Genomic DNA, 24,603 nt, shown 5'->3' with positions numbered 1-24,603 from the left:
CTATCAAGTTTCCATGTTCACAATTAGCAAATGGAGACAAGAAGAGCAACACTGGAAGAAAGAGGGTTTAACTTAAGATCCTTAAGAGGATCTGTGATGCTCTGGTCTCATCGCTAGAAAGAAAGCTACGGATGAGGAAGGTTTTAGGTTTCAAGCCCAAGTTTTGGGACACTTAAACCAACATGAAAACAAGTCTTTGCTGGGCTTTCTAGAGGTAGATGAATGCTAAGCAATTAGGAGCACTAAAGGGATTTTAAGCCTTCCTCCATAGCGTTCAGTAACACTGAACCACACTGATGTCTGCCTGATCTTAGCTGAGAAGTTCCAATTTCTGGTCAAATGCCACTGAACAGAAGCTTTTGAGCAACACAAACCTGAAATTAGCATGGGGTTTTGTTCACATTCCGATTGTCACCTGCCTCTTCCTCCCTCTTATCTCCCCCATCTCATAGACAACACTCTGAGACCTCTCTCCAACGTGGCACTTGCTCCTAGACAGATCCTTGTAGAGGGCAAGGGCTTTAGGTACAGTTGAGAGGAAGAGGCTCAGAAAAGTCAAGGATGTCACCTGTGGTGCTTGCCCCCAACACTTCTACACTGCACTGGCACGTGGAGAGCACAAACACATTAAACACCAGGCAAATGGATTAGCAAGATCAGCCAGAACCTTGCTTTGAATTCAGTATTGGTCCACCATGCTTTTCATAGCATGCAACACCTGAATGTCTCATACCACATTGCTGCAATGCTAACAAGGCATCCTCAGCCTAGCGTTATCTCATCTGAGGATGAGCTCAAAGCATAGATCCAGCATGACACCAGCATTGAATTAAGAAAAGTAGATGTGATGTTTTGGGAAATGGGTGCAACTCGTGAACATTTCCTTTCCTAGAACAGATGTGCAGACATGAGGAATTCCCTGCCACAAATCCCTTCTTCCCAAGAAGCCATTTCCCCCCTTTCTTTTGAGGGAGAAGTTTCAGTTTCTTCTTTTTTTTTGTGATTTTCTTGCAGTAGAGTGAAAACTAGGGATTATTTTACACTTGGCTTTCTCAAGGAAAACATCATTCCCATGATGACCTACCTGTGCTCAAGGATCTCCCCTCTGTCACAGGAGTTTCACTGCTGTCTTAGATGCTATGGAGCCTCTTGCTCAGATCCCGTGATGTACCATGATCACTGGTTATCAGGGACACAGAGAGCTGATGGCTACACATCTCCCATGCAGATACCAGGAAGCTGGTGTTGTCCAGTCAGACCTGAAAGTAAAATGAAAGAGAGAACCCAGAATGTGATGAATATGGTGGGATACGAGCTCATTTAGGCAATGCTCTCCCTTCATTGTCATGGCAGTGGAATTCTTCTCCACTGTTCCCACTTCTTCTTGCTGTAGCCACAGCTGAGATTTGCATCCTTGTGCAGGTGGTCCCGTGGTGAGACTTTGAATTGCCCACAGATGCAAGGAAAGGAAATGGAATAGGAATACGTGGTACATCAGGAAAAACACCAGACCTTCTCACTGTGCTTAAACATGGGACAGATGGAGTGACACAGTACCTGAAGCAAGTCATTTCCATGTAATTCCCTCCTCGGTGATGATGCTCTATTATAGAAACGAAGGACAATGCAGATGATAGCCAAAAGTGTGAATCTCCCAATCCAGCTTTCTAAATGGCAGTCCCTAGAAGGGCAGGTGAGGGTCTGGAGGCTTGCAGGCTCCACATCCCTTCACCCCGATGTGGTACCAAAGGTGGCAGGAAGATGGAGGATGCTGTGGTGTGTTTGATGCTGCAGTGGTCTGGCACTGCAGGTTTGGGGAAAGGAAGACTCCTGAATGATTCAAGTAAAACCTGAGAATCCCACCTCCTAATTTCTGTTCCGGGTACTGCCTGTAAGGTCCTTTACACAAGTCCCCTCCATAGCTCACTGCCCCTCTTTGTACAAAGGGGTTAATCACACCAACCACCTCCTAAATGGGGGTACCGGTGACTGAAGGTAGCAGTGGCTGCAAAGGGCTTTAGGAACCTCAGTTAAGGGGTGAGGGATGGCGGAATATTAACTGGTTGGTAGTAGACATGCACGAACCTCCCTTCTGTGTATTTACTACAGGAAAGCAAAGGGGGAAATGACTCCAAAAGCTTCCCCTTTTCGTTCTGCTTCAGGCTTCTGCTGCCTGTTTCTTGTGTCTGCCTCACAAGGGGAATTTCTTCGGATCTGTCACACAGGCAGGGAAATCCTGGACCAGGGTTGTGGGACTGTTTTGGGTGGAGGCAGCTGCAGGTAGGCACTAAGCCTGTACCTTTTAATCTCCCTATCTGGCCAGATTAAATACATTTATAGCACACAAAATGTGCTGCAAAGTAGAAACTAGGAGGCTGGCTTTGTTGGGCAGGAGAGAGTTAATCCCTATGGGGTGCTCATGTACGTCAGAGCAGGTTCCTGTCTGTGCAGTGCTCAGCTAGGATTGAGAGCTTTTGTTCCTTGTTGTTTTTCATGATTTCTTTGCATTTAATAGAGCTTGGATATTTTTTTCCCCCTTTAATACATTTTAAAGAGCATTCCTAGCTGGCAAATGGGGAGGGGGGGACAGACTGGGATCCCTGCAGACTGCAGTCCCCTACGTTTCCTAAGGTATTAAAGAACATCATAGACACAGGCAGGACAGGTCCCCACCACGACCATAGCTCCTGCGCCTCACCCTGAAGGGGAAAGCCCCAGTTTATCTCCCACCACCTTCCACGGGGCTGAGCAGGGAGGAGGGAATGGTGATGGGACATGAGGTGGGGATGCTTGCAGCACCTCACCAGCCCTGCCCTGCTGGGTGTCCAAACCGGCAGCTGCTGTCTGTCTCAGCAGGTCTGGTGGCAAACAGAGGAGAAGCCCCGATGTTTCCACTGCCAGGTCCTGAGCGTGACTCTTCTCTTTGCTGTTTTTGACTGCATTTCCATCAGTTTTGTAAGCAAGCGGTGTCGTTGTTCTCCGAGTAGGAATCCAGCCCCAAAGGCTTGAAGCTGACAGAGCCTGAGGTGGCTTCTGGTCTGAAGTACAGACAATTCAGGACAGAGGCAGTGCTGGATAACGCCTCTGCCTTCTCCAGAGGAGGGAAGGTGAGCAGGGAACTCCCCGCCAACAGGCTGGGGAGGGATGCTGCTGTGGAAGCCGGAGGGCACGCAGAGGTGAGGGGCTGAGCTGCTGAAGGAGCTGGGAAGGGTCAACTTGAAAGGAAGAATCGTGCAAATCGTGCCATCCATAGGGATGTGACTAAGGTTCGGGCCAAAACAACAACCCACGGTGAAAGGCGAGGGAATTGCACAGCTCAGCCCCAGGGCGGATCGGCGGGAGGCTGCACAGAGCAGCGGGCTCGGTGGCTGCGAGGATGGGCTGAGGGGAGCTGAAGGGGGTGAATCCCGCAGCAACACATTGCGGGCACCGCCTGCCCTGGAGGGGATGTCCGGGAATCCCGCACCCCGGGTCCCGCATCCCTCCCTTAAAGAGCTGCGGTTTCCCGGCGGTGTGGGCAGGAGAAGGTCCCCTCCAGCCCCCTGCGCCCCTCGCCCGTCCCGTCCGGTCCCTCCCTCTGCGCCGGGCAGAGGGGCCGACGCGTTTTGCACCCTGCAGGGACCCCAGGCTGATGCTGCTCATCCTGACCCACGGGGAAGGGGAGGGAGAAAGGGCCGTGCAGCCCCAGGCAGGGTGAGATTCAGAACCCCCCAACAAAGCCCGGGTTTCCCGCAGCGGTGCCGCGGGGTTTTCCGTCTCCAAAAGAGCCGACAACGCAATAGACCCCCGACATTCGAGGTGGCGAAGCCGGGCCGAGCTGTGCACCCCACGGGCGGCAGCACCCCGGTAACAGAGGCAGCGGGGCCGCCCGCTGCCACCCTCTGTGGGCAGCGCTCCCCCGGCTCTGTTTCGGGCCGAGGGGACCAAGCGGGTGGCACCACCGGGCCTGTGGGGCCCGTACTTCGGTGCGGGTGGCGGACACCGAGCCTGGAGCCCACCCTGGGGGCTGGTGACGTTTCGAACCCTGTAAGGACCCATGAGCCAGACTGCGGGGAAGCCCCATGTGCAGGGCACGCAGGCAGACACACACCGACGGACACACCGACGGCAGCCGAGCTCCTGCTCCAAGCGCGCACTGCTCCCCGTCAGTGCCCCCGGGATGGGGGTCCCGCTGCCCTAACGGGACTGGACCCGGCAGCGGGGACCCAACGGGGCGCCCGGTCCGGTCCAAGCGGTGCCGTGCCCGGCTGCCAAGCGCTGCCCCGCCCGGCCCCGCTCCCCCGGCTCCGCCGCCGCAAGCTGGGCTCCGGCTGCCACCTGCAGGCAGCGCGGGGGGAAAGCGCATCCCCAGCCCGACCCCGGGCTCCCCCCGCCGCCGGGACCGGGGCTGCGGGGGCAGCTTCTGGCTCTGCCGGAGAGAGGAGATGGTTCCCCCCAACCCCGCATCCCCGGCTCTCACCCCATGGCTGGGGCAGAGCGGGGCAATCGCGACACGACACCCCACCCCCCTACCCCCCCCCCCAAGTCCTGCCCAGGAGAGGGGTTTGCCCCTAAAGTGGTACCCAAGTACATTGCCCCAGTGGCAAAACCGTCCCGGGAAGAAACACATGGAACAGACAGACAGAGAGGTGCCATCAACCAGCTCAACGCGGCTCCCTCCATGGACGGGCAAGGGAGGGTTTGTGTGGGTATCTGGGATGCTCCAGTGCTGCAGGGCACAAGCCTGTGCTCTCAGGAAGCACAGGGCCAAGGCTGGCACACAAAGACAGGCAGCAAGTGGGACCCCAAACCCAATTCTGCCAGTGGAGACCAAGAGCATGGTGCAGAGGAGGGGCCATTCAGGAAACATGGTGCTTCCAGCCTCAAACAGACCTGAGGCCCTCACACCGCATGGATTCCCCAGGGAAGATACTGGGACGGTCTGTGGCATAGGACAGGTGTACTGGGATGGGACAGTTCTTACCTGCTCCTGGTAGGACAGACCATCAATCCAAGTCCAAATATGTCCAGAGGGGAGGCAGTAACAGTTTTGTCCTTAGACACTCCTTTGCTTCAGGTGCCCATTCATTAACACAGAGGTACAGGGAATAAGGCAGTGGCAGTGCTGGGGAGGCTCAGTACCAGTAATGTCTCTTTTCCTGGCATGGAAGGAGGCAGAAACACGGTGAGGGTGAGGGGGGGGGGTGCCCCACAAGCCACTGCTCACGCCACTGCCTGCTCCTCATCCCCTTTGGCTCCTGGGTGGGTGAGAGCAGCACAGCTGGAGGGGCTGCACAAGGAGCAGGCAGCGAGCCTGGCTCTCAGCCCCCAGGTGCTTTTCCCTCTTCTTCCTCCCACTCCTCCCACCTTCCTCCAGCTGCTGGTGCTGCTCTTTCCTCCCACACAGCAGCTCTAAGAGGCTGGAGGAGACTGTAAGGAACAGGGGAAGCACTTGGAGGCTGACAGCTGCTACTGCCTGGTTGCTTTCCAGAGCCCCATCTTCCTCCGACCTTCTCTGTCTCCTCCATTTGCTCTGTGCTGTGCTCACAGAGGTGGTCGAGCTGTGTGATGTGCAAGTGGGGTGCAGAGAGATGTGGGTGCTCAGGGGATAAAGCTGGTCACCGCAGCCCTAGGAAACCACTTTGCTGCAATAAGGGAGGATCTTCACAGGATGAAACCAATAAAAGAACATAAAAAGAGTAAAACTCATTGGTACCCCCCCAAAACCTGTGCCAGCCAGGATCCGTTCTGCTGAAGACCTCAGGGGTAGCGTGCAAGCAAGGGAATGAGGTGGTAACCAAGGGTTGCAGGTAGCACTTAGAAGACAGTCACAGGGATGAATTCATTCCCACCTTAGCCGCTATGGTGGTGAACATCAGCTTCTTAACTACCCCTGTGAATTCACCCACAGCTCCCATTCCCCTCTCGAACCTCCTGGTGCCACACTGGGAGTATTAGAAAACCTTGCTCTCCTTTTTCACTAACCTGAAGGGCTGATGTGTTGAACAGACAGCTCACAGTGAGCTGATGTGATGGGACACGCTATCCAGAGCGAGGGAATACAGCTGCCACTCAGGGCAGGAAAAGGCAACAGAGAAAGCTCAGGGCTAAGCCAAGAAGTAAAAAGAAGGAACGAGAATAAAAGCCCTGTCCCTGGGTTCACATAGGAAGGCTCCGCTCCACCTCACACTGAGGAAGGTTGGAACTACAGCACGAGAAGGGGTTTGTCTCAGCTTCTCTGAGGAAGAGTTTCTAAGGAAACTCCCACCCAGATTCCCTTCACTTCCCCTTCTCTTACTCTTGCAGGTGCTCCAGTTGGAAGGAAAAAAAGCCTTGAACGCACTAAAACCTGCTCAACTGTCTGCTCCCCTGGTCAAAATGCCTTGGAAATGTATTAGGAAAAGTAGTTCCTAAGAAACACTGGGTTTCCAAAAGCAGAGAATACCCTGCTTATGAAAGGGGACACATGGGGCTCTTTGTCAGGATACCTGCATTGGTCTGATCGGCTTCAGAGGGAATGCTCTCCTTCCTGCCTGTGCTGGAGGGGGCTTCAGTCAGGTTGTAGCTGTTAGTGGAGCTCCTGCTAGGGATGGTTCTTGCATATCTGCAAGGGGGTTTCCCTATAGAAATCTAAAGGAAGTCCCATGTAAACCTATAGTGATGAGGATAAGAACCCTTGCAAGCAGATGTGCTCACCAAGCCACTCCAAATAGCTAAAACTGCCTCATGATGACAGCCAGGAATTAATTGGGGTTTGGAAGATCATTCAACTCACTGAAAAAGACTGTAAAGCACTGCTGTATTCAACAGGTGACACAGATGACAAAGGTTTTAGGTCCAGTTTTCATTATGGCAGTCTAATAGTTAACAGAACTAGCTTAGTGAATTAATTGGTGGTTCATTTTATACCCCATGGTTACAATTAACCCCAGGGTTGTTTCCCATGCATTCATAGGCTGGTATGCAAAGACATACCAGTGTGGTAGGGCAGACAATGCCATAGAATCACAGCCTGGTTTGTGTTGGAAGGGACCTTAAAGCTCATCCAGTTCCAACCCCCTGCCATGGGCAGGGACACCTTCCAGCAGAGCAGGCTGCTCCAAGCCCCATCCAACCTGGCCTTCTAGTACAAAGTCTTTACAAAAGCATGTTTTGTGACCCCACTGAGCTTGTCTGGCCAGAGGAGTGATCACCAAATGATCAGCAAAGGAGTGTCCTACTCCTGTTACCTGACATGGCAAGGCATGTGCCAAGCACTTCTTGTTACGCGGATGTGCACATCCCTCCTTGCCTGGGGACATACACACTTGCCATGATGCCATCCGCTTGTATATACAACTCTTCCTCAGATTTCCCCAGAGGCAGACATGTCCCTGTGCCACCAACACAGACCTCACTGCACCTGCAGGGCCCCAGGAAAGAGCAAGGGGGCCAGAAGATGCATCTGGTGTATGGGCTATAGCTTGGCCACCTCAGTGTTAACACCTCACTTACCTGAGTCACGTCCCAACCTTTCTTTTCCAGCAGTACTTGCAATACAGGTGGAGAAGTCAGAGAAAAAGCAGACTGCAGATACTGAACAGTCTCCTTATTAGAAAGCCCCTCACCTTTAAGCAAGTATTCTACCTTCCCAAATGAGTTAACCTAAAACCCAAACCAAGTATAGTCAGGTTTTGGATTAGTCAAAAAGGCATGTCTTAGATAAGCATCAAATAGAAAAGGTAAAGAACAACTGTTCATGGTCTCTTCTAATACAAGAAGTAGGAAGCATCACACGAAACTAGCAGGTTCAACACAAACAGATGCTTCTTCATCAGAAACTAAACTGAACTCTTGATCTCCCGACCATAGGCGAGTATGGATCTAAGGTGTCTACAATTTAGCAAATGGACTGATAAAGTCATGGGGGAAAACTCCACAGAATTACATGACTGCATCCAAAGGGAGGGATGGCAGCGCACCGAGGTGTTGGTGTTGTAAGGCAGAGCAGAGGAGGTGCTGGTGTGGTTGCAGAGCACACTGCCCTGGGCTCCTCCAAGGACCTACTTTGGAGCTGGGAGTTGAGAAGATGCTCTGGGAGCTTCTGTCCCATCACCCAGGGGATGTTTCCATGCTTATGCTCATCCCTTGGCACAAACACCTGCACTTGCTGGTGGGAGTGAGCAGCTTCATCCTCCAAAGACTATGAGAACATACAGCACATCTGAACATGCAGAGTTCTACGTGTCAGTGGCACCACTGTCTGCAGCATCAGCTCACAGCCTCATCCGTCCTCCTTCTTCTCTGACCTTCCCAGACAACCAGAAGAAACCATTCATTCAAGCCCCCTCTTTGTACTTTTCACCTCCTCTGGCCCTGCAGTCAGAAACAGTCTCTGATGCTACAAAAGCAGGACCCTTGGTCCTCCTTTCACCTGGAGCTTTCTCTCCTCCTCTGAGACTCTCACCACTAAAGCCTGGTTTCTCTTCCCTTTTCCTAAAGAACATGATGTCCTACCTTAGCTCCCAGCCAGGCAGTTGGATAGAACGGGCTCTCTCCATTCATTTATACTGTTTGGATTGCATCTGCCTACAGGTTAATGCCTCTTAATGACTTTTAAATACCTCTTTGTTCCTCAGCATATGGATCACAAGGCAAGACAGCAAATGGCACTCATAAGACATACTGGTAACTGAAGCTATCATTCTGTGACCTGTAACACCTGCAGCACTGGGAAATAACTTATTTTTTTAAAAACCATTAGAATTAGACAATTATAGAGAGAAAACAAGATTGGATTAAGATAAAAAACCAGCCAAAATTCAGGTTGAAAGTCTTCCATTAAATGGTACTAAACCGATAACAGCTTGCTTTGGTAGAGATGTGGATTTTAACACCAGCAGTGGTGGTACTGTGGAAGGAGAGCAGCCAGATGGTTTGACTGAACAACAGTCTGATTCTGACCACAGAATGAGCTCCACAAAGTCTGGAACCACTGGAAAGCTACTGTGGGCTGGTGTCTGGGGCTGTGTGCCCTTCCGAGCAGGGATATGCCTGTCTGGGGAACAGCTGCATGCCATGGGCACAAACACATACAAACAGCAAAACTCTTGTTAGATCGGTAATAACCCCATTCTGAAGGGCTGAACATGGCAGGAGCAGCCTGGAAGTGGATCAAAGAGAAAACAAATCCAAACACCTGCCTTGAGACCATCCCCCTGGATTATAAATACCACTAAGCCAACTCACACTCACCTGTATTGGAAACTGTTCCTTGTGTGGCACTGTGATTGCACCTCCTCTGGGACTGCTGAACTCGGTTACTATTGGTTTTGCTCTGGAATCCAGCAGCAGATCATCAGGTTTAAAAGGTTCAAAGAAACCAAGTAAGTGGTAAAGTTCAAGGAGCTGCCTTTTTAAGCAGTCAGCCTTAACAAAACACTGTTCCTAGCCAATCCTGAGCTTTTCAATACTTAGAAATGAGAAAAGCTTCAAGTATGAGCACCTTCACCCTTAAATTCAGACTTATTTATGTACAGAATATATAAATTCCCTTAAAATAATAGTAAAAACAAATTGCCTTTAAACTGCTTGTCCTGTCCTGGTAGTCACTTGCAGGACAACCTTCTGTTGGCTCTCACAGGTGACCAGCCATCAGACACTGCAAGACCACCACAGACTGATAGGAAAGTTTCATAAGCTTCAGTGCTCATAGACCCATTTGCTTTGTTTGGATCAATACTGGCTCACTTGAGTATGTTCAGCCAACCAAGAGGGGGAAAAAGAATCAATAAAAGCAATCCCACAAGTGACAGAGCTTACTCTATGGGGACATCTCTTTCAAGAGAGTCTCACTGACTCAAACGTGGGCAGCTGGTCCTCTAAGACATCAAGGCAATCTACATTACTGCAGAAGGATACCTCTAAGTGATGCTGAGGTGGGAAGACCACCCATCCAGTAGCTCTGGTGAAGGAGCCTGCATTTTCTGAATGCCAAGGGAAGTTCTCCTAAAGCATTTCCACTCTTTCAGTGCTGATACAGAGACTATTAAACTCTTCATGCTCCCTGCTTCATGGGTCTCCACACAGTTGTTCTTAATTTGCGTTGCTACTGTTTGTGTTCTCTGGCACTACAACTGTTTCTCCTACAAAGACATAAACAGCGATTCCAGCTCCAAAATCCCCCATATGTTCTAGGAAGACATCAGACAATGTGTGGGAGGAAGAGAGGTACAGTGAGGAGGGGAAATGCCTTGCCTGAAGTCATACAGGAGGACAGCAACAACGGGAGGAACGTTACTATTCCTGAAGCAGGTCTAAGCCCAGGAGGCTCTACATTGCTAGTCAGACAAGTCCATGGCAATCACAGGGAGCAGAAGCATCACAATACTGTGATAGAGCTAATACATAAAGAGAGGTTATGGGGCTTTTGTTTGGTTTAAATCCTTTTCTTGTAAGAGGGAAGGAGGGAGCATTAGAGAGTAGGGAAAAGAGTTTGAAAGCTCCATCAGAAAACTCTTCTGGTTAATATTGTCTGTTATGAAAATTGGCCATCATAGGTTATGCAAGGTGTCCACAAGCAATGGAAATTAAGATCCCAGCCTCCAGTGCATTGCAACGTCTGTGGTTTGAATGTGATGCTAGGGTCACATCAGGTGCCAGTGTGGTATATTGGGGTTTCTTTTTTGTATGGCATGAGTGCAGCCCTGACCAGTCCAATCAATGTTGAATCTAAACCACCACTCCACAGACAGAAGTTGACTGATTTTCTTCACCTAGCTTTTGCCCTCAAAAGCCCCTGCATATCAGGACCATGATGCTATCTGCACTGAGAATTTTATACCCCATTTATATTTGATTTCTGAGAAAAAAAGGTTTTTTTTTGGAGAAGAGAGGGTTTTGCCATTTACCTGTGGTTGTCAGGTTGGAACTGGATAATCTCAGGTTGGAACTAAATGATCTTTAAGGTCCCTTCCAACCCAAACTATTCTATGATTCTATGTCATCCCTAAATTAGACTATTTTGGTGATATATTTAGCAGAGCCAGTCAATATGAAATGAGTTACTAAGTCTCATTATTAAAAATCATATTGAAGTTCAGCTGGTCAAAGGTACCTTAACAGTCAATGGAAAGGAACAGGCAGTTCGAACAGGCAGTTTGTCACGCTCTACAATAGGGAGGGTGGATCACCCTCTCAAGGTAATAATCCTTTCCATTTACTGAAGATAGAGCCTAGACAACTACCTTAGCTTATTTTAAAGTATCTTAAATGGAAGGAGATGAATGTCATCCTTAAATAGCTAGCTCATCCCGCAGGGAATTGCACCATTGCTCCATTAAATTCACTGTCCTCCCTTTCAACGTGCTGCCCAACTTGTTCATCAGCTCAGCAGAGTTTTTCTTTGACTGACATTAGAACACAGCCAAACCACTCGAACCCACCACTCTTTGCACTTACACAGAAGAGTTGAAGACACGGAGACAAAAAAGGGAAGTCTTCTATTGACCTTCTCCAAAGGCAGGGGCCAGCATTCCCCAGTAGATTCATCAGTAGGTGATTTAGACACACACGCTATTGCAAGCATTAGGTCAAGTTTATGCTTTCAAGTAGGTCTTTTTGCTTCTTTGCTTCAGCTTTATGTACTGCTTATGCAGTGCACAAATAAAAAGGAATTACCTCAAACTTCTGAAAATACAGCTGCAGGAAGCTATTTTACCATTAGTTGTATGGCAGCTACAGCATACAGCAGCCAAGTAGCAAATGAAGAGCTGTACATACAAATTTAATGAGAGTAAGGCAGTACACACTCCCTTAAAGTACTACACTAAGATTCAGGGAGAGAAAAATCACATGAAATCAGATTTACTGCAGTTTTCAAGAACCATTTGTAAGGTGCAAGTTCCTTGGAGAAGCAAACAGATCAAGAGGAGCAGTGGCCTGCTCTTGGTGGCAATACCAACCTATGGCATGGTCATGCACACAAACGTAGTTTTCCTGCCTTTTGTATGGTGTTTGTATGGTGCACCTTGCTGCATTGCCTAATAAAAAATACATAAATACTGCAGTAAGCAAGATGTAAACTGACACGGGTATTAATGGCTAACTTTAATTGCTCATCAGTTCTGTCTATGCGCATAACCCCTGGTGGTCCAAAAATGGTCTATTTTAATCCCATCTTTAGTCAAAGCCAAGGATGACCATCTGTTCTCTGCATATTGCTGCTTTAGGTTCTTAAGGACCAGCCTTACCCTTCACTTAATCCCAACATCTCCCATCATCAGCAAGACAGATGCAGTAGAAGAGTTCAGCATGCAGCAATCACTTGGATGTGACCATATGACACATCAGGAAACTAAACAATACAGTGGATCCTCTGTACCAAGAGGAGTTTTTGCATACTACATTTTGAAGCTAGCACATGAAATGGGAGATTTGCCCACGATATTTAAGTGACTCCCAAGTATTTATCAACCCCTATGAAAGTAAAGCAGCTCAGTCAACAAAACTGAACAAAAGCAGCTATTCTGCACATTGCTTTAGTTTGAGGAAAAGGCTTTGCTCTTCTTTTCTAGCTCAAATAGAACTTCTTTCCATTTCCTTGTACCCACCTTACCAGTTTTCCCTCCCACACCTCTAATGTAAGAAATCTCTGCAATTCACTGTCCCAGTCCACAATCCTCACGATGGTGTATCAGACCTTCCAGAAAGGGATCTTCCTCTTGGAGTTTACATAGATACAGCTACGCCTGCCTCCAGTCCACAGCATCCAGCCTCCAAGTAGCCTTGGGAAGGGAATAAAATTTGACACACTGTTGGCTCTGTTGACAAAAATTTATCACATTCCCCCATTTTTAATAAAAACCTACCCAACGGTAGCACTTGCTCATACCTCTGTCAGGCTTTTTTAGATGAACAAAAATTACTTGCAATAAAACAGAGGTAAAATTTGCATTCCAACTGCTCATCTTCAATTACACAGAAAAACATTCAGGATCCTTTCCCAAAGTAAAAAGTTACAGTATTAAAACAAACTATGTTGATGTCATAGTTTCCACTGCTGCCACACTTGGTCTTAATTTGCACCCCTGAAAGGGAGAAAAGATTGGAATGTCATGAACACTGTTGGTTCCTTAAAAGGAATCACTAGGCAGTGTGTTTAACACAAGAAGCTGGAGGGCAGGTTACATGACAGCAGCTGATCGAGTTAACTTTCCCTATTTCCTTCCATGGAAAAAGAGTCAGGCACAGAGGTGCAGGGAATTGTCCACGACAGGCAGAAAATCACTGTCTAATCAGGAATGTTAAAGGCTTTCCTACCTCCCCAGCTCTGTCTGCTCCTGAGGATCCCCAAGCCTAGACTCTTGGAACCGGCGCATGGAAAACACTGGAAGAGAAGCTGGGATTTGTTCGTAAACAGTTTATTTTATTTCAAATATGTGCCCTTGTTGATTCCTCACGGATGTCTGGAGAATCATGTCTTCCACCAACCAAACACACAACTGATCTGGAAATCCTCCACCTGACTTAGTTGCTGATGATACCTGGACACCGCCTCCCTCCTTTTCGTCCTTGGAAGCTCAAAGTATAGCTCAGAGTGAGCATAAACTTGCACCTTATTCCGAAACAGCTAGAAATATAGTCAACAAAGAATTAGTGGATCAGCCACTCAGGGAGGCAGAGGGCTATGAATATACAGACAAACATAAAACATCTTATTGGGATTTTTACCAATGCTCTTTTCTGCAAGGAAGATGCGAAACCACTTGCATTTCAGTGTCCTGCTGTTCCCTCCTCCTCATCCACCAACAGAAAGAAACAACACCAAAAATACTTGATGTTCCTAATGGGTATTTTTTTTACAAGTACTTAAAATCTTGTCCCTCTCCTTCCAAAAACAGCAGGTGATGTGGTATGGAGTGAACAAGACCGGACAAAGCATGGATTTCACATGGATGAACTTCTGATTATCTCTTCTTACTATTTGGTATGGGTGTGTGCTTTGCATTTCCATTGACTGTAAGATATGAAGCAAGTTATTTTGGATGCTGATGCCAATCTGAGCATTAAGGAAAAACTAACAGTGCCAGGGTCCTGGTACAGGTGGTCATGGACTCATGGAAGTTTCTTGGTTTAATTATTTACACGGATGTTTTCAAATTATGGTCTGTGAAATATATTTTCCAAAGATGTTCTTACATTTGAGAAAAACAACAACAAAAAAACCACCCCTTGATCCAAAGCCCATCTCTTTTTATAAGTCTTGTTAAAAATTTTGATTCACCGATTTCTCTCAGCACACTTAAAAGCAGAATAGAGTAATGACATTGGTGTAAAAAAGAAAGAGAAAGATGCTGATCTCTAAGGAGACCGTCGCTCTTTCTTCAGGAGTAAATGACACTGAATGGTGTGGATTCGATTCTTTGCTGGGGCAAACTCCGGCTGAAGTTTTAGTGTTGACTCATACCATTTCATTGCCTTTTCAAACTCTTCCTGTAAAGAAAGAGAGAAGATTGCAAAGAGTCAGATTCTAAAAACACCAAACACACTTTCTTCACCTTTCTTGTCTTAAGTAGTTGTGTACGGTATGCACAAAAGTAACTGAACCTAAGGGAAGAGTGGTCCTTCCCTCTCCCCCAGATAACTGATATTTTCTTGGATTAAATACCCAGTTCTGTATAATCTATGGAAGGGAGTCAAGTCACTGCTGAGCAATTATTGTTCTCACGTTTTCCTTTTAATAGTAGATCTTAGCATTCTTGCTGTTAAAGTAACTTTTAAAACAGGTTTCGGTCGAAATTTACATCGATCAAGGTTTTAACATCTTGGACAATGCAAAATCATCAACTATACTGAAAATCCAACAAGGGAGCACCATGCTGAAATAACACCTATTTTTATATAGCTGAAATCTAATTACCTACAGCACCCACTTTCCTATTAGCTAGGAAAGCACACCAACATCCAACAGTGTATTGGAAGAAGGAGAGAGGAAAAGATCCACAACATTCTGGGGTTTTAAGTTACTTTCAACGCTGGTTTTGTTCTCTTAAGTTCTTTGTCTCGGTGAATCTATTTATACAATAGAGATAATACTAATTTCTGGCCACATTATAAACACTGACTAAATCACTGTGAGTTGTAAAGTCTTGATTCTTTTAAAAAGTGTACTTTAATACAGTTTCAATATGGAATTACATAGAGAATCCCACATTAGTTTGTGGGAGCACTGACACAGCAATGGAAACAAGAATCAGTCCTTTCCATTTTTAGACGTTATAATTTACATTATACATTTTACATTTGCTGTGATCTGATACTATTAAGATGTTCCTTTAGATTCCAATAGTTTCAAAAGCATCTATGATGTAAAATGATGTAAATAAACTAACTTGTCTTTATGTTAGTATAATTTAATCCAGAAGATGAATTTTGTCTCGTTGCTACAGTCATTTCTTATAATGAATATAGAGCTTCATTGAGAAAACTTTTAGATCCAGGGAAAATGAAGTTATCCTTAGGCACTGTGCTAACTTGAAAAAGATATTGGCAAGACAAGCATCAAACTTATACTTAATTTCTTCCAAGCAATTGTCAGAACACCTTAACAGAAACAAGTCATGCCTTGCTTCAGTTTGCTTCCACTGTGCATTTCAACTCTTCTCAACCTTGATAGCCATAATATATGAGCACCTGCCCAACTCGCCCTGTTATCTGTGTGATCCTCTCAACCACAGGAGCAAAACATTAAAGACAAATCTATGACAAGTGATGAAAACTGGCAGTGATACTCAGTAATGTGTAATTGAAAACACTTTTGACACAGACATTATAGATCAATTATGTCGCAATCTAACCGTGCCTCTTTTACCCTTCACATGTACTGGCCCTGTTAATGATAGGGATGAAATACACAAGAACAAACCCAGCACTAATAAGATAAAAGGAACATTTTGTGTTCAAAGTAAACACTGAAAGCTAAATCGCAGATTAGAATATATAGACAGCATGAAGAAATTTGAGTTCAATTTATAAATCATTTTGGTGTTGATAATCCAGATGTTGAAACTAAACTTGCCTTGTGTTTGTTCACCACCACAATGAGCTGGGATTTTATTGTACGAAGCAAAGCTCTTCAGGATAGAGATCCAATTTATCATTAACGTCTGGTATTATAAAAATACCCTGTGTTTGTAGAAGCAGCCAACCTGAATTACCAATTGTTTACTACTGTCTTAAAGCTTTGCAGACAGCATTCTGAAGCCAGCTTACAGAAATGTTTGCCTTCAAGTATTAAATGAATAAAAGAGTAAAATGAGTAATAAGAGTTCTGGCATTCAAAAATATTCTTTCTTGTTGATCTTACCCCAACTTCTTGAATGTTGCTCCTTCAAACTGATTTATGAGAATAAGATTTGTGTATTTCATGTCTAGATACTGTACCAAAGACAGATGTAAGTGGGTGACAGCACACTCACCATTGCTACATAGACATTTGCCAACGTAAAATGATTAACCACAAAGTGTGGTGCTATTTCCACTGCCATCGTAGCCACAATGATGGCATCGTTCCAGAGTTTTGCATTGTGGAAGATGTTTGCTAGGCTTATTAGTGGTACATCCTGGAAGAGAAGAGCAAGTGATAAACAGTGAGGTTCTTTGTATTGGAACTGTCTCAGGATCAACAAGACCAATGGAAGACTCCACCACTTGGCCACTCTTACCTGGTTACTTCCCACTTCACTATCTGGTGCCTTTGAAAGTGATGAGCCAGATTTATTTTACTATGAAAGGGCATTTAGACATGGGTTACAAAGAACCATTTTTAGAGCGAGGTGTCCCTGCCCATGGCAGGGGGGTTGGAACTTGATGATCTTAAGGTCCTTTCCAACCCTAACTATTCTATGATTCTATGATTAAGAAGAAAACTTCACCTACACACATCTGCTCGCAATAGTAACAACCACCACTGTGGCATAGATAACTCACAAAATTAAATCACAGAAGTGTCCTAGGATGTACATTACTTTTCAGATGACCTTACACTGGTTTTCTCTCCAAAGATGAGATGCATCCTCAAGAGACAAGAGAAGCTCTTTTCTTTGACCACATTTCTTCAGCTCTTGCATAAAAGGGGAAGGAATATGAACAAAAAGGGACAGCAGGGAAGTGAAAAAGGGGTCTGCAGCTGACGCAGTGGTTTATATCCTGCCACAGAATTCCTATATGATGCTGGATAAGAGCTAGAAATACATTTTCCCAGTTAGTCACTGATGGTACGGTTTTTATTTCCTGGATTTCCAGACTGTGATCTTGTCTGACAAAACTGTTAAGCCCTGGCAGCCATAACAGACTCTCTGAGTGCTGGGATTCAAAGGACAGAATACTGCGAAAGAGCAGGTCTTAGGTGCCCTCAGCAGGACAATAAACAATTCTGGATGTATTTGATCCCTGCCTCCTCAACCTCCACAAGGCAAGGAGTACCTTTGCTGGATAAGTCATTCACATTTGCAAAGCAGATCTTATGGAAGTCAAAATCCCAAAAGATGCCCACAGAAAAATTAATTACCTTTTATTTACATGAGAAAAGGCACCAGAGAGTAGCCAGAGTGCAGAAAATCGAAGAGGAGGATGAAACAAAAGAGTAAATAGCTGTTAATTCAGTGCTAACTCTCACTGAGTTCAAGCTGCAGCTGGATCTTTACAAACAAGATCCAAGGTTTTCTCTGGAGGCAGCTTCAGTATGGAGGGCAAAACCAAGGCACAAATTCGGAGTCAGCCAGTCCCAGGGAACATTACATCACATTTCTAGAAAACAACATTACTAAACCATGATCTTGCCATCCTGTAGTTTACAATCTATACTCTGATCCTCACAAGTCACACAGCCAAGGGCTCCATTTCTGAGGAACCATCCCCAGTTACAGAGAAAGATAGGAAAACAAGCAAGAACTTGTGTTAGATCTTGGTTCCAGCTTTGTGTTAAAAGGACAAGTGCCAAGAGACAGAATTACAGGAGAGAGACATAGATACACAGGACAAGCAGGGGGAATGTGCATTTCTTAGCTGAGGCATTTCTACTGCTAATGGCTAAATCCTCCTAACAATACACTGAGAGTGTAAATTACTTTGTCTCCTGATTCTCAGAGAAGGATTTAAGACCAAGGTTCAAAAAAAGGAGTACACATTTCACCGTCCTGCCCCGCTTTGTTGTTCAGGTTCCAGAGTGAAATCTGCAATGTTGAGCGAGGAGTCTATATTGCATTTATCAGTTTGAAAGGGAGGGCCTGGCGTATAAGGATAGATGTCGTAACACTCAGCATTATATGTGGCAAGATGAAGGGTACAAAGCACTTCAGTCAACTAAAACATTAACAGAAGATTATGTCCAAAGTCCTGCCTTTCTTGGAGTAAAGCACAACTGCTGTACAAAGGCACTAGTGCCCAGCTGAGATTCACAGCCCAAACATTTCAGATAAGCATTTAAGTTACTCCTTTAGACCTCACCTCCTCCCCTCTTTAAACACATAACCAGAAAATATATACCCCACATCTCAGAAGACTTGTCCAGTCAAAGGCTGATGAACATTCCAAGTCCTACATAACAGGAGGAAGGTTAAGCCTACATTGCCCAGAGGTGTCAAACCCACTGACGTGCAGAAAATCCCACAGAACCCGTTTTGCAATTGTCCTTTCTCTTATTCTTTTTAAGGAGAGACCCTTCACACTAAACATGTGGTGACAGTTGTAAGGTTTCACCACAACTAGCTCATACCTCACACATTATAGACACTGATACACACAATACTGGTCTTAACAGTAGTCTGTGAAAGCTTTATAGTGACTAGCAAAACACTGTTTCATCTGAGTAGTGGGCACATGCATACACACCTTCATGTGATGGGGTGCATAGTGCAGTGCTTGCCGTAAGCAATCGATTGCCTTCTTTCCTTGGCCTTTCACTCTCCAGTAAAGAGCTGCCATGCTAGAGAGGACCCATGAAGTCTGATTCTGGCAAAAGAAGAACACAAAAAAACAGTCATGTAAACACCTCTAGTAAAGTCTTCCTGTCTTGGACTCTTCCAATTTATTTATATATTGAGGTAGAGGGTGTTACACTTAAAAATAGCGTTAAACTATTTCAAAGCAGCAAAAAGTTTCTTATCTAACAACATATATGTAATAGTCAGGTAAATGAGACTGCCAAATGAAACAGATTCCAAGTGCAGCATCACTTTCTTAAGAAAGGAATAGCAGCTAAATAGCTTTAAACAGCAACAAAAGTTTCAGCAGCCACAACAGCTTCTAACCAGCGGTCTGAAGCTGAGCATCTAGATGTGTATATGTATCACCCAACATAAAGCAACAAACCCGGCTAAGTTAGCTGACTGGGCTCTCTTTTGCCCTTTTCCTCTGGAAGAAGGAAGGATGCTCTGGGACGCAGCTCAGAGCAGAAGCCTGACAAGATTAGCTGATTAAGTTTGGTGCCTAAAGCTGGCTGACTCCCATGTCACGTGTTAGAAGCAAAATACTATGTGCTTGAATTCTATGGACTCAGACACAGTAAATGAATGTTTATGCTCACATATGCAATTAGATAAGTAGCCATCTTGATTTGTTTGATTAGCTCTTGTGAATACTGAATGAGACTGGTAGACACAAGAACTGTACTGCATTTCCAACACAGCTAGCTTTACTGAGAATGCCTTTTCTGCTCTCAGCACTCGATTTTCAGCTTATGTGGATAAAGCTTGCTGCCTGCAGGGGAATCTGTAGCATGTAAGAGAAAGAGTTAGTATACATCTGAAGTATAAAGAAACTAAGCCCTGTAACATGACCATAATATCTTTACTTTCTGGGAATGACAAATACATGCTTTAGTTTCAAAGCACAATAAGCTCCTCAGATGGCTTTTGGTAGAACAGGCTAAGGGCACCAAACTGTTTTGGCTGAGCTCTCTCTTGTATAGTAGCTTGGGATCTCCTCCCCACTAGTAGTAAACATATAACAATAATCCCCATATTCTTATCCACCTTGTAGATCCTGAGAAAATGATGTCCCTAACCATCTCCTCCCAAGGCCCTCAGCTGAGGTCCTTAACAGCCTTAACCTAGCTTGGAAGCTGGGCTTTCTCTGGGGAGAACAGCTAGTGCAGCCTTGCATATGGTGCCGTACCTCTACCTGAACACATCTGACATTTCAGCCCAACACTGCATAAGGTAAAAGGAAGTTAAGAAGTAAAAGCTGTCTGACCACTGCATGCCAGGATCATGACTGGATAGGAAACTTTCCACCAGCTCCAAGTCAATGCAGCACAGAAAAAGAAAGAAAGAGGAGGGCTGAGAACCATTGAAATAGTTTAATACATAGCCAACAACCAGCAATACTGCTCACTACAGGGCTGGAAACACTGGCAAATCTGACAAGCTTAAGTTTACTAGAGAGCTATGCAAGATGCTTGACAGCTGAAGCACAGGATAGAGCTTAACAAAATACCTGTGAGGGCATTACAGACGCTGAACAGACACAAATCCCTAGTCCAAGTACTAATTCACTCCTTGACTGGGATTTCAGACAAACGGTTCAGGACTGGATCGACCACTGTGTCAGTCATGAGCAGTGAGCCCAGACTCCTTATTTTTCTCATGTACACATACCTTTTCCAAAGCTTTTGCTATTCGAGTACCAACTTGTTCTAATGACTGTGGGGAGTATTGGTCTTTGCCAAGATTTTGTAGCACCTGTGGAAGACAGAGAACAGGCTATAGCTGGAACGTGGTAAGAGACATCCCTCACTTGTTGGTTGCTTATATCCCCAGCCTTTCACAAATGCTGTAACCTGTTCCAACCTAAACATAGAATCATAGAATAGTTAGGGTTAGAAAGGACCTTAGGATCATCCAGTTCCAACCCCCCTGCCATGGGCAGGGACACCTCACACTAAATCATGGCACCCAAGGCCCTGTCCAACCTGGCCTTGAACACTGACAGGGATGGAGCATTCACAACTTCCCTGGGCAATCCATTCCAGTGCCTCACCACCCTCACAGGAAAGAATTTCCTCTTTATATCCAATCTAAACTTCCCCTGTTTCAGTTTTAACCCATCACCCCTTGTCCTATCACTACAGTCCCTAATGAAGAGTCCCTCCCAGCATCGCTATAGGCCCCCTTCAGATACTGGAAGGCTGCTCTGAGGTCTCCATGCAGCCTCCTCTTCTCCAGGCTGAACAGCCCCAACTTTCTCAGACGATCTTCATATGGGAGGTGCTCCAGTCCCCTGATCATCCTCGTGGCCTCCTCTGGACTTGTTCCAACAGTTCCATGTCCTTTTTATGTTGAGGACACCAGAACTGCACACAATACTCCAAGTGAGGTCTCACGAGAGCAGAGGGGCAGGATCACCTCCTTCAACCTGCTGGTCACGCTCCTTTTGGTGCAGCCCAGGATGCAGTTGGCTTTCTGGGCTGCGAGCGTGCACTGCCGGCTCATGTTCATTTTCTCATCAACCAACACCCACAACATCAGTGTCTATCTTGAGTAAATACTATCCATATTATCACTTTGTGTTATAACTCCATGGCACTGAATACTAAGAATACTGAGAAGTTTTATGTTTGCTCAGTTCGACTTTTCTTTCAGTAATTCACCCATCAAGACATAAATACAAAGACACCAACAGTGGTTTAGGATTTCCCTGAGGCCAGATCATAGTGGGCTGGGAAAACATTCTGGTAAAATATAGCTTTCAACCTGCACTTTTCTTAGTTTTATCCAGGCATTCACTCACTGAAGGTCACTTCTGGAGACAGGGCACTGATCTAAATGCATCTTGAATCCGCCATGCTATGGTCATTTTTGTGTGACAGCCTTCAACTCTGACATACCTCTTTCAATTGACTTTCTCCAGTGTAATGCAAACTGCCCCGGCTAGAGACACCTTGCAAGTGGTCCAAAGTATGCATGCTGGCTGGTAGATTCGGGTTACAGAGGGGCTCCATGGCTGGTTCTTGCAGCTGAGTGGCAAAATCAATGTGCTCTGTAATGCTACAAAGGTCATAAAACAAGTTGAATCAGTCAGAAGAAGAAAACACAATAGTCCTTACAAAGTCCTCTAGTGAGTATAAATTGTCCATAACCTGGCTGAATCTAATTTGAGTAGCTCAAGAAGCAAGAGAAACCGGATTTCCTATCTGTACTTCCACTTTCCTTTTCAAATCTATCGATGAAGTACCATGTTTCCAAACTTCTTTGAAATCCTGACAGTTCTTTCTTACTTTAAAGAACACTGAAGTCTTCAGTTTATGCACACTGAAGGCCATGTAACTGTCTTGCTTTGTGGGAGTAGCTTATTGAAGGCTCATATACAAGATACTTACTCAATGTTTTTAGCAGAAACAGCAAGCCATGTGCTGGCTACAGTTGTAAGCTCTACCCTACGGAGTTTCAGGCATTCATCAGGACTTGGCCAGCCAAGGCTACGATAGTCACGTCTCTTTCCTTGAGAAAGGAAAAAAATATATAGAGAAGAAACTGTCTGGAAGCAGGAGGACATCCTACTTCCCTACAGTGATTTACAGAACACAGCAGTGGGTATATCCCCTATGGTATAAAAGTCATGGTCCTGCAGTCAGATTTCTTTAGGAACATTCCTGAACCTAAATGGACTGGAACTGGTGGGATCCAAAGACAGAACTGGATCCTACACAAGACAGATTAGGAGGTGGAGTTTTAAATACCATTTCATTACACTTATTCAACAGCTACAGATGAAGAACAACTGCCACTCTTGTTTACAGGCAGTGTCGCTACTTAAATGTCCTTAAAGAAAGTTTGTAAGTGAGGCATCACTTATGTTCTACAGCTATGGTAAAAACTAATAAAAACTGATTGCTCCATCTTCTGACAACCCCAGGTGAAAAATACTGCTGTTTCTTTTCAATGAGTATTGTTTAAGACAGAGATTGGCTTTTACCGCATTCTTACGTTTGACATAGAAACACTTCTGAAACTATTAAGCAACTACACATCAGTCCTCCCATTCTGTAGAGACGTTAACCAAGGCAGGGAAAGGTTAAATAACTTGCTTTACATTAACAAATAGATCACTGGGAAAAACAAGAACCCAATCTTTACATTTAAACCAACTCACGCTGAAATCTTTCCCTTACACTTGGTGGATACTGTACCAAGTCCTAGGAATCCAGCTTGTGTTAACTGTTAGGAAACATTTTCCTCTCATTTGAGAAACATCCAACTGTTTGAAATGTAAGAGGAATTCATTGTAGACGTAAATTTGCACAGTGGGAAGCCAAGTTTAACAACGTGCCAGTCTATTGCACCAGCTATGCAGACAGTGCTTCAATAGTTATTTCTAGTTACCTGAAATTTTGCCCATTTGGATGCAAATCCTATTTCCCATCCAAGGCATAGTAAACTGCTTTACCATAATTTTGTAAAGTAACGAGTAAGTCTGTAAGACCATGACCATGTCTTTCCTAAAGACCATGTCTTTTCCTATTCTGACTAAACGAAAATTAGCTTTGAGAAACACTGGGGAACTTCAGAAGGGAATGATCAGTTCTGATCACCACCACTGTGATCTATCTGCTTGTGAGTTCTGACCTGCACAAACAGCAAAAGATAGTGAGAGGTATGGAAGTGCTACACAGAGCCAGTTCAGTAGCCAAACAGAGGACAGCTACCATCATTTCCCTGCTCTATCAGGAATAACCCAAGTGACCTCAAATATGTTACTTAAATTTTTGTCCAAAAAAAGAGGATGACAGCAGAGCCTGCCACACAGGAGCATTAGGAAGGTAACTACTTTATAACTGAGGGATGCTATGTAATTAAGCCACAAAAGTAGCTCAGAGGGAGAGAAGATAGACGGAGGAAATGCCAAGTGTGCTCACGAATGATGATCCCTTTCCCCCTATTTACATTTTTAATTTCATAACTTACGTTAGACAGTTGCTAAAAAAGGAGCTTGTTAAAGATTTAACGTAAAAGCCTTCAAAATGTGAAACCACTTTCCAGGTCATCAAATCCTCAAGGACTAAAATGTATTGGAGAACACATCTTTGCTTACATGTCAGCTCTATGACATTAAGATTTTAGCTCCACTGAAATGAGCGTAAAACAAAAAGTATGAGACCCAGCTCCTTTGGTTCTCCTCTCTGGGCACATTAGGTTCCAGCAACATGAAATTTCATCCCATACAACCATTCTGCCCACCTGAATGTAGCAGTGGAACCAGCTTGCACCGTATCAACAGACCACTCTCCAAAGCCTCTTACTCAACTAGCAAAAGCTCCACCTCCCTCTCTAAACCTCCTCATCTACATTGGTGCAAAACTCTACTGTTCTGTAGCTCCAGTGTTCTGGAAGAGAGCCTCTATGTTTTCTCTTATATCATCACCAAGCCAATCACAACAGGCCACTTCATTTTTAAGATGTGTTTTGGTTTTGAGATCAAGCTTTCTGTGTTCTTTTTTGAGTTGTGTCTTCTGTTTAGTAAGCAACCAGTTCAAGCTCTCATCCTGCGTTTGTCCCTGCTGTGTCTCATCTGATAAACTAACTTCTTTGACTACTCACCCCCTCTCTCCTTTACTACTTCTATATCTACCTCTTTCATTCTCCACTC

General features: G+C 45.3%; 1 protein-coding gene across 1 annotated transcript in view; it reads right to left on the bottom strand.

Annotated features, from left to right (window-relative positions):
• Nucleotides 1-13,363: 13,363 nt before the first annotated feature.
• Nucleotides 13,364-24,603, bottom strand: part of TTC17 (tetratricopeptide repeat domain 17) — a 61,277-nt gene continuing 50,037 nt past the window's right edge. The window contains exons 20-25 of the mRNA XM_061343598.1: nucleotides 22,337-22,457; nucleotides 21,845-22,004; nucleotides 20,616-20,699; nucleotides 18,850-18,969; nucleotides 16,437-16,580; nucleotides 13,364-14,451 (exon numbers count right to left, since the gene is read on the bottom strand). Of these exons, the coding sequence (XP_061199582.1) occupies nucleotides 14,320-14,451; nucleotides 16,437-16,580; nucleotides 18,850-18,969; nucleotides 20,616-20,699; nucleotides 21,845-22,004; nucleotides 22,337-22,457 (761 nt within the window). The 3' untranslated portion in view covers nucleotides 13,364-14,319. The remainder of the gene's footprint in view (nucleotides 14,452-16,436; nucleotides 16,581-18,849; nucleotides 18,970-20,615; nucleotides 20,700-21,844; nucleotides 22,005-22,336; nucleotides 22,458-24,603) is intronic.

Source organism: Neopsephotus bourkii, unplaced genomic scaffold, assembly GCF_033783945.1.
Source record: "Neopsephotus bourkii isolate Nb327-2 ecotype Australia unplaced genomic scaffold, CSIRO-AGI_Nbou_v1 NB_1825, whole genome shotgun sequence".
Taxonomy (NCBI): domain Eukaryota; kingdom Metazoa; phylum Chordata; class Aves; order Psittaciformes; family Psittacidae; genus Neopsephotus; species Neopsephotus bourkii.
This window is presented reverse-complemented; position numbering and strand designations above follow the sequence as displayed.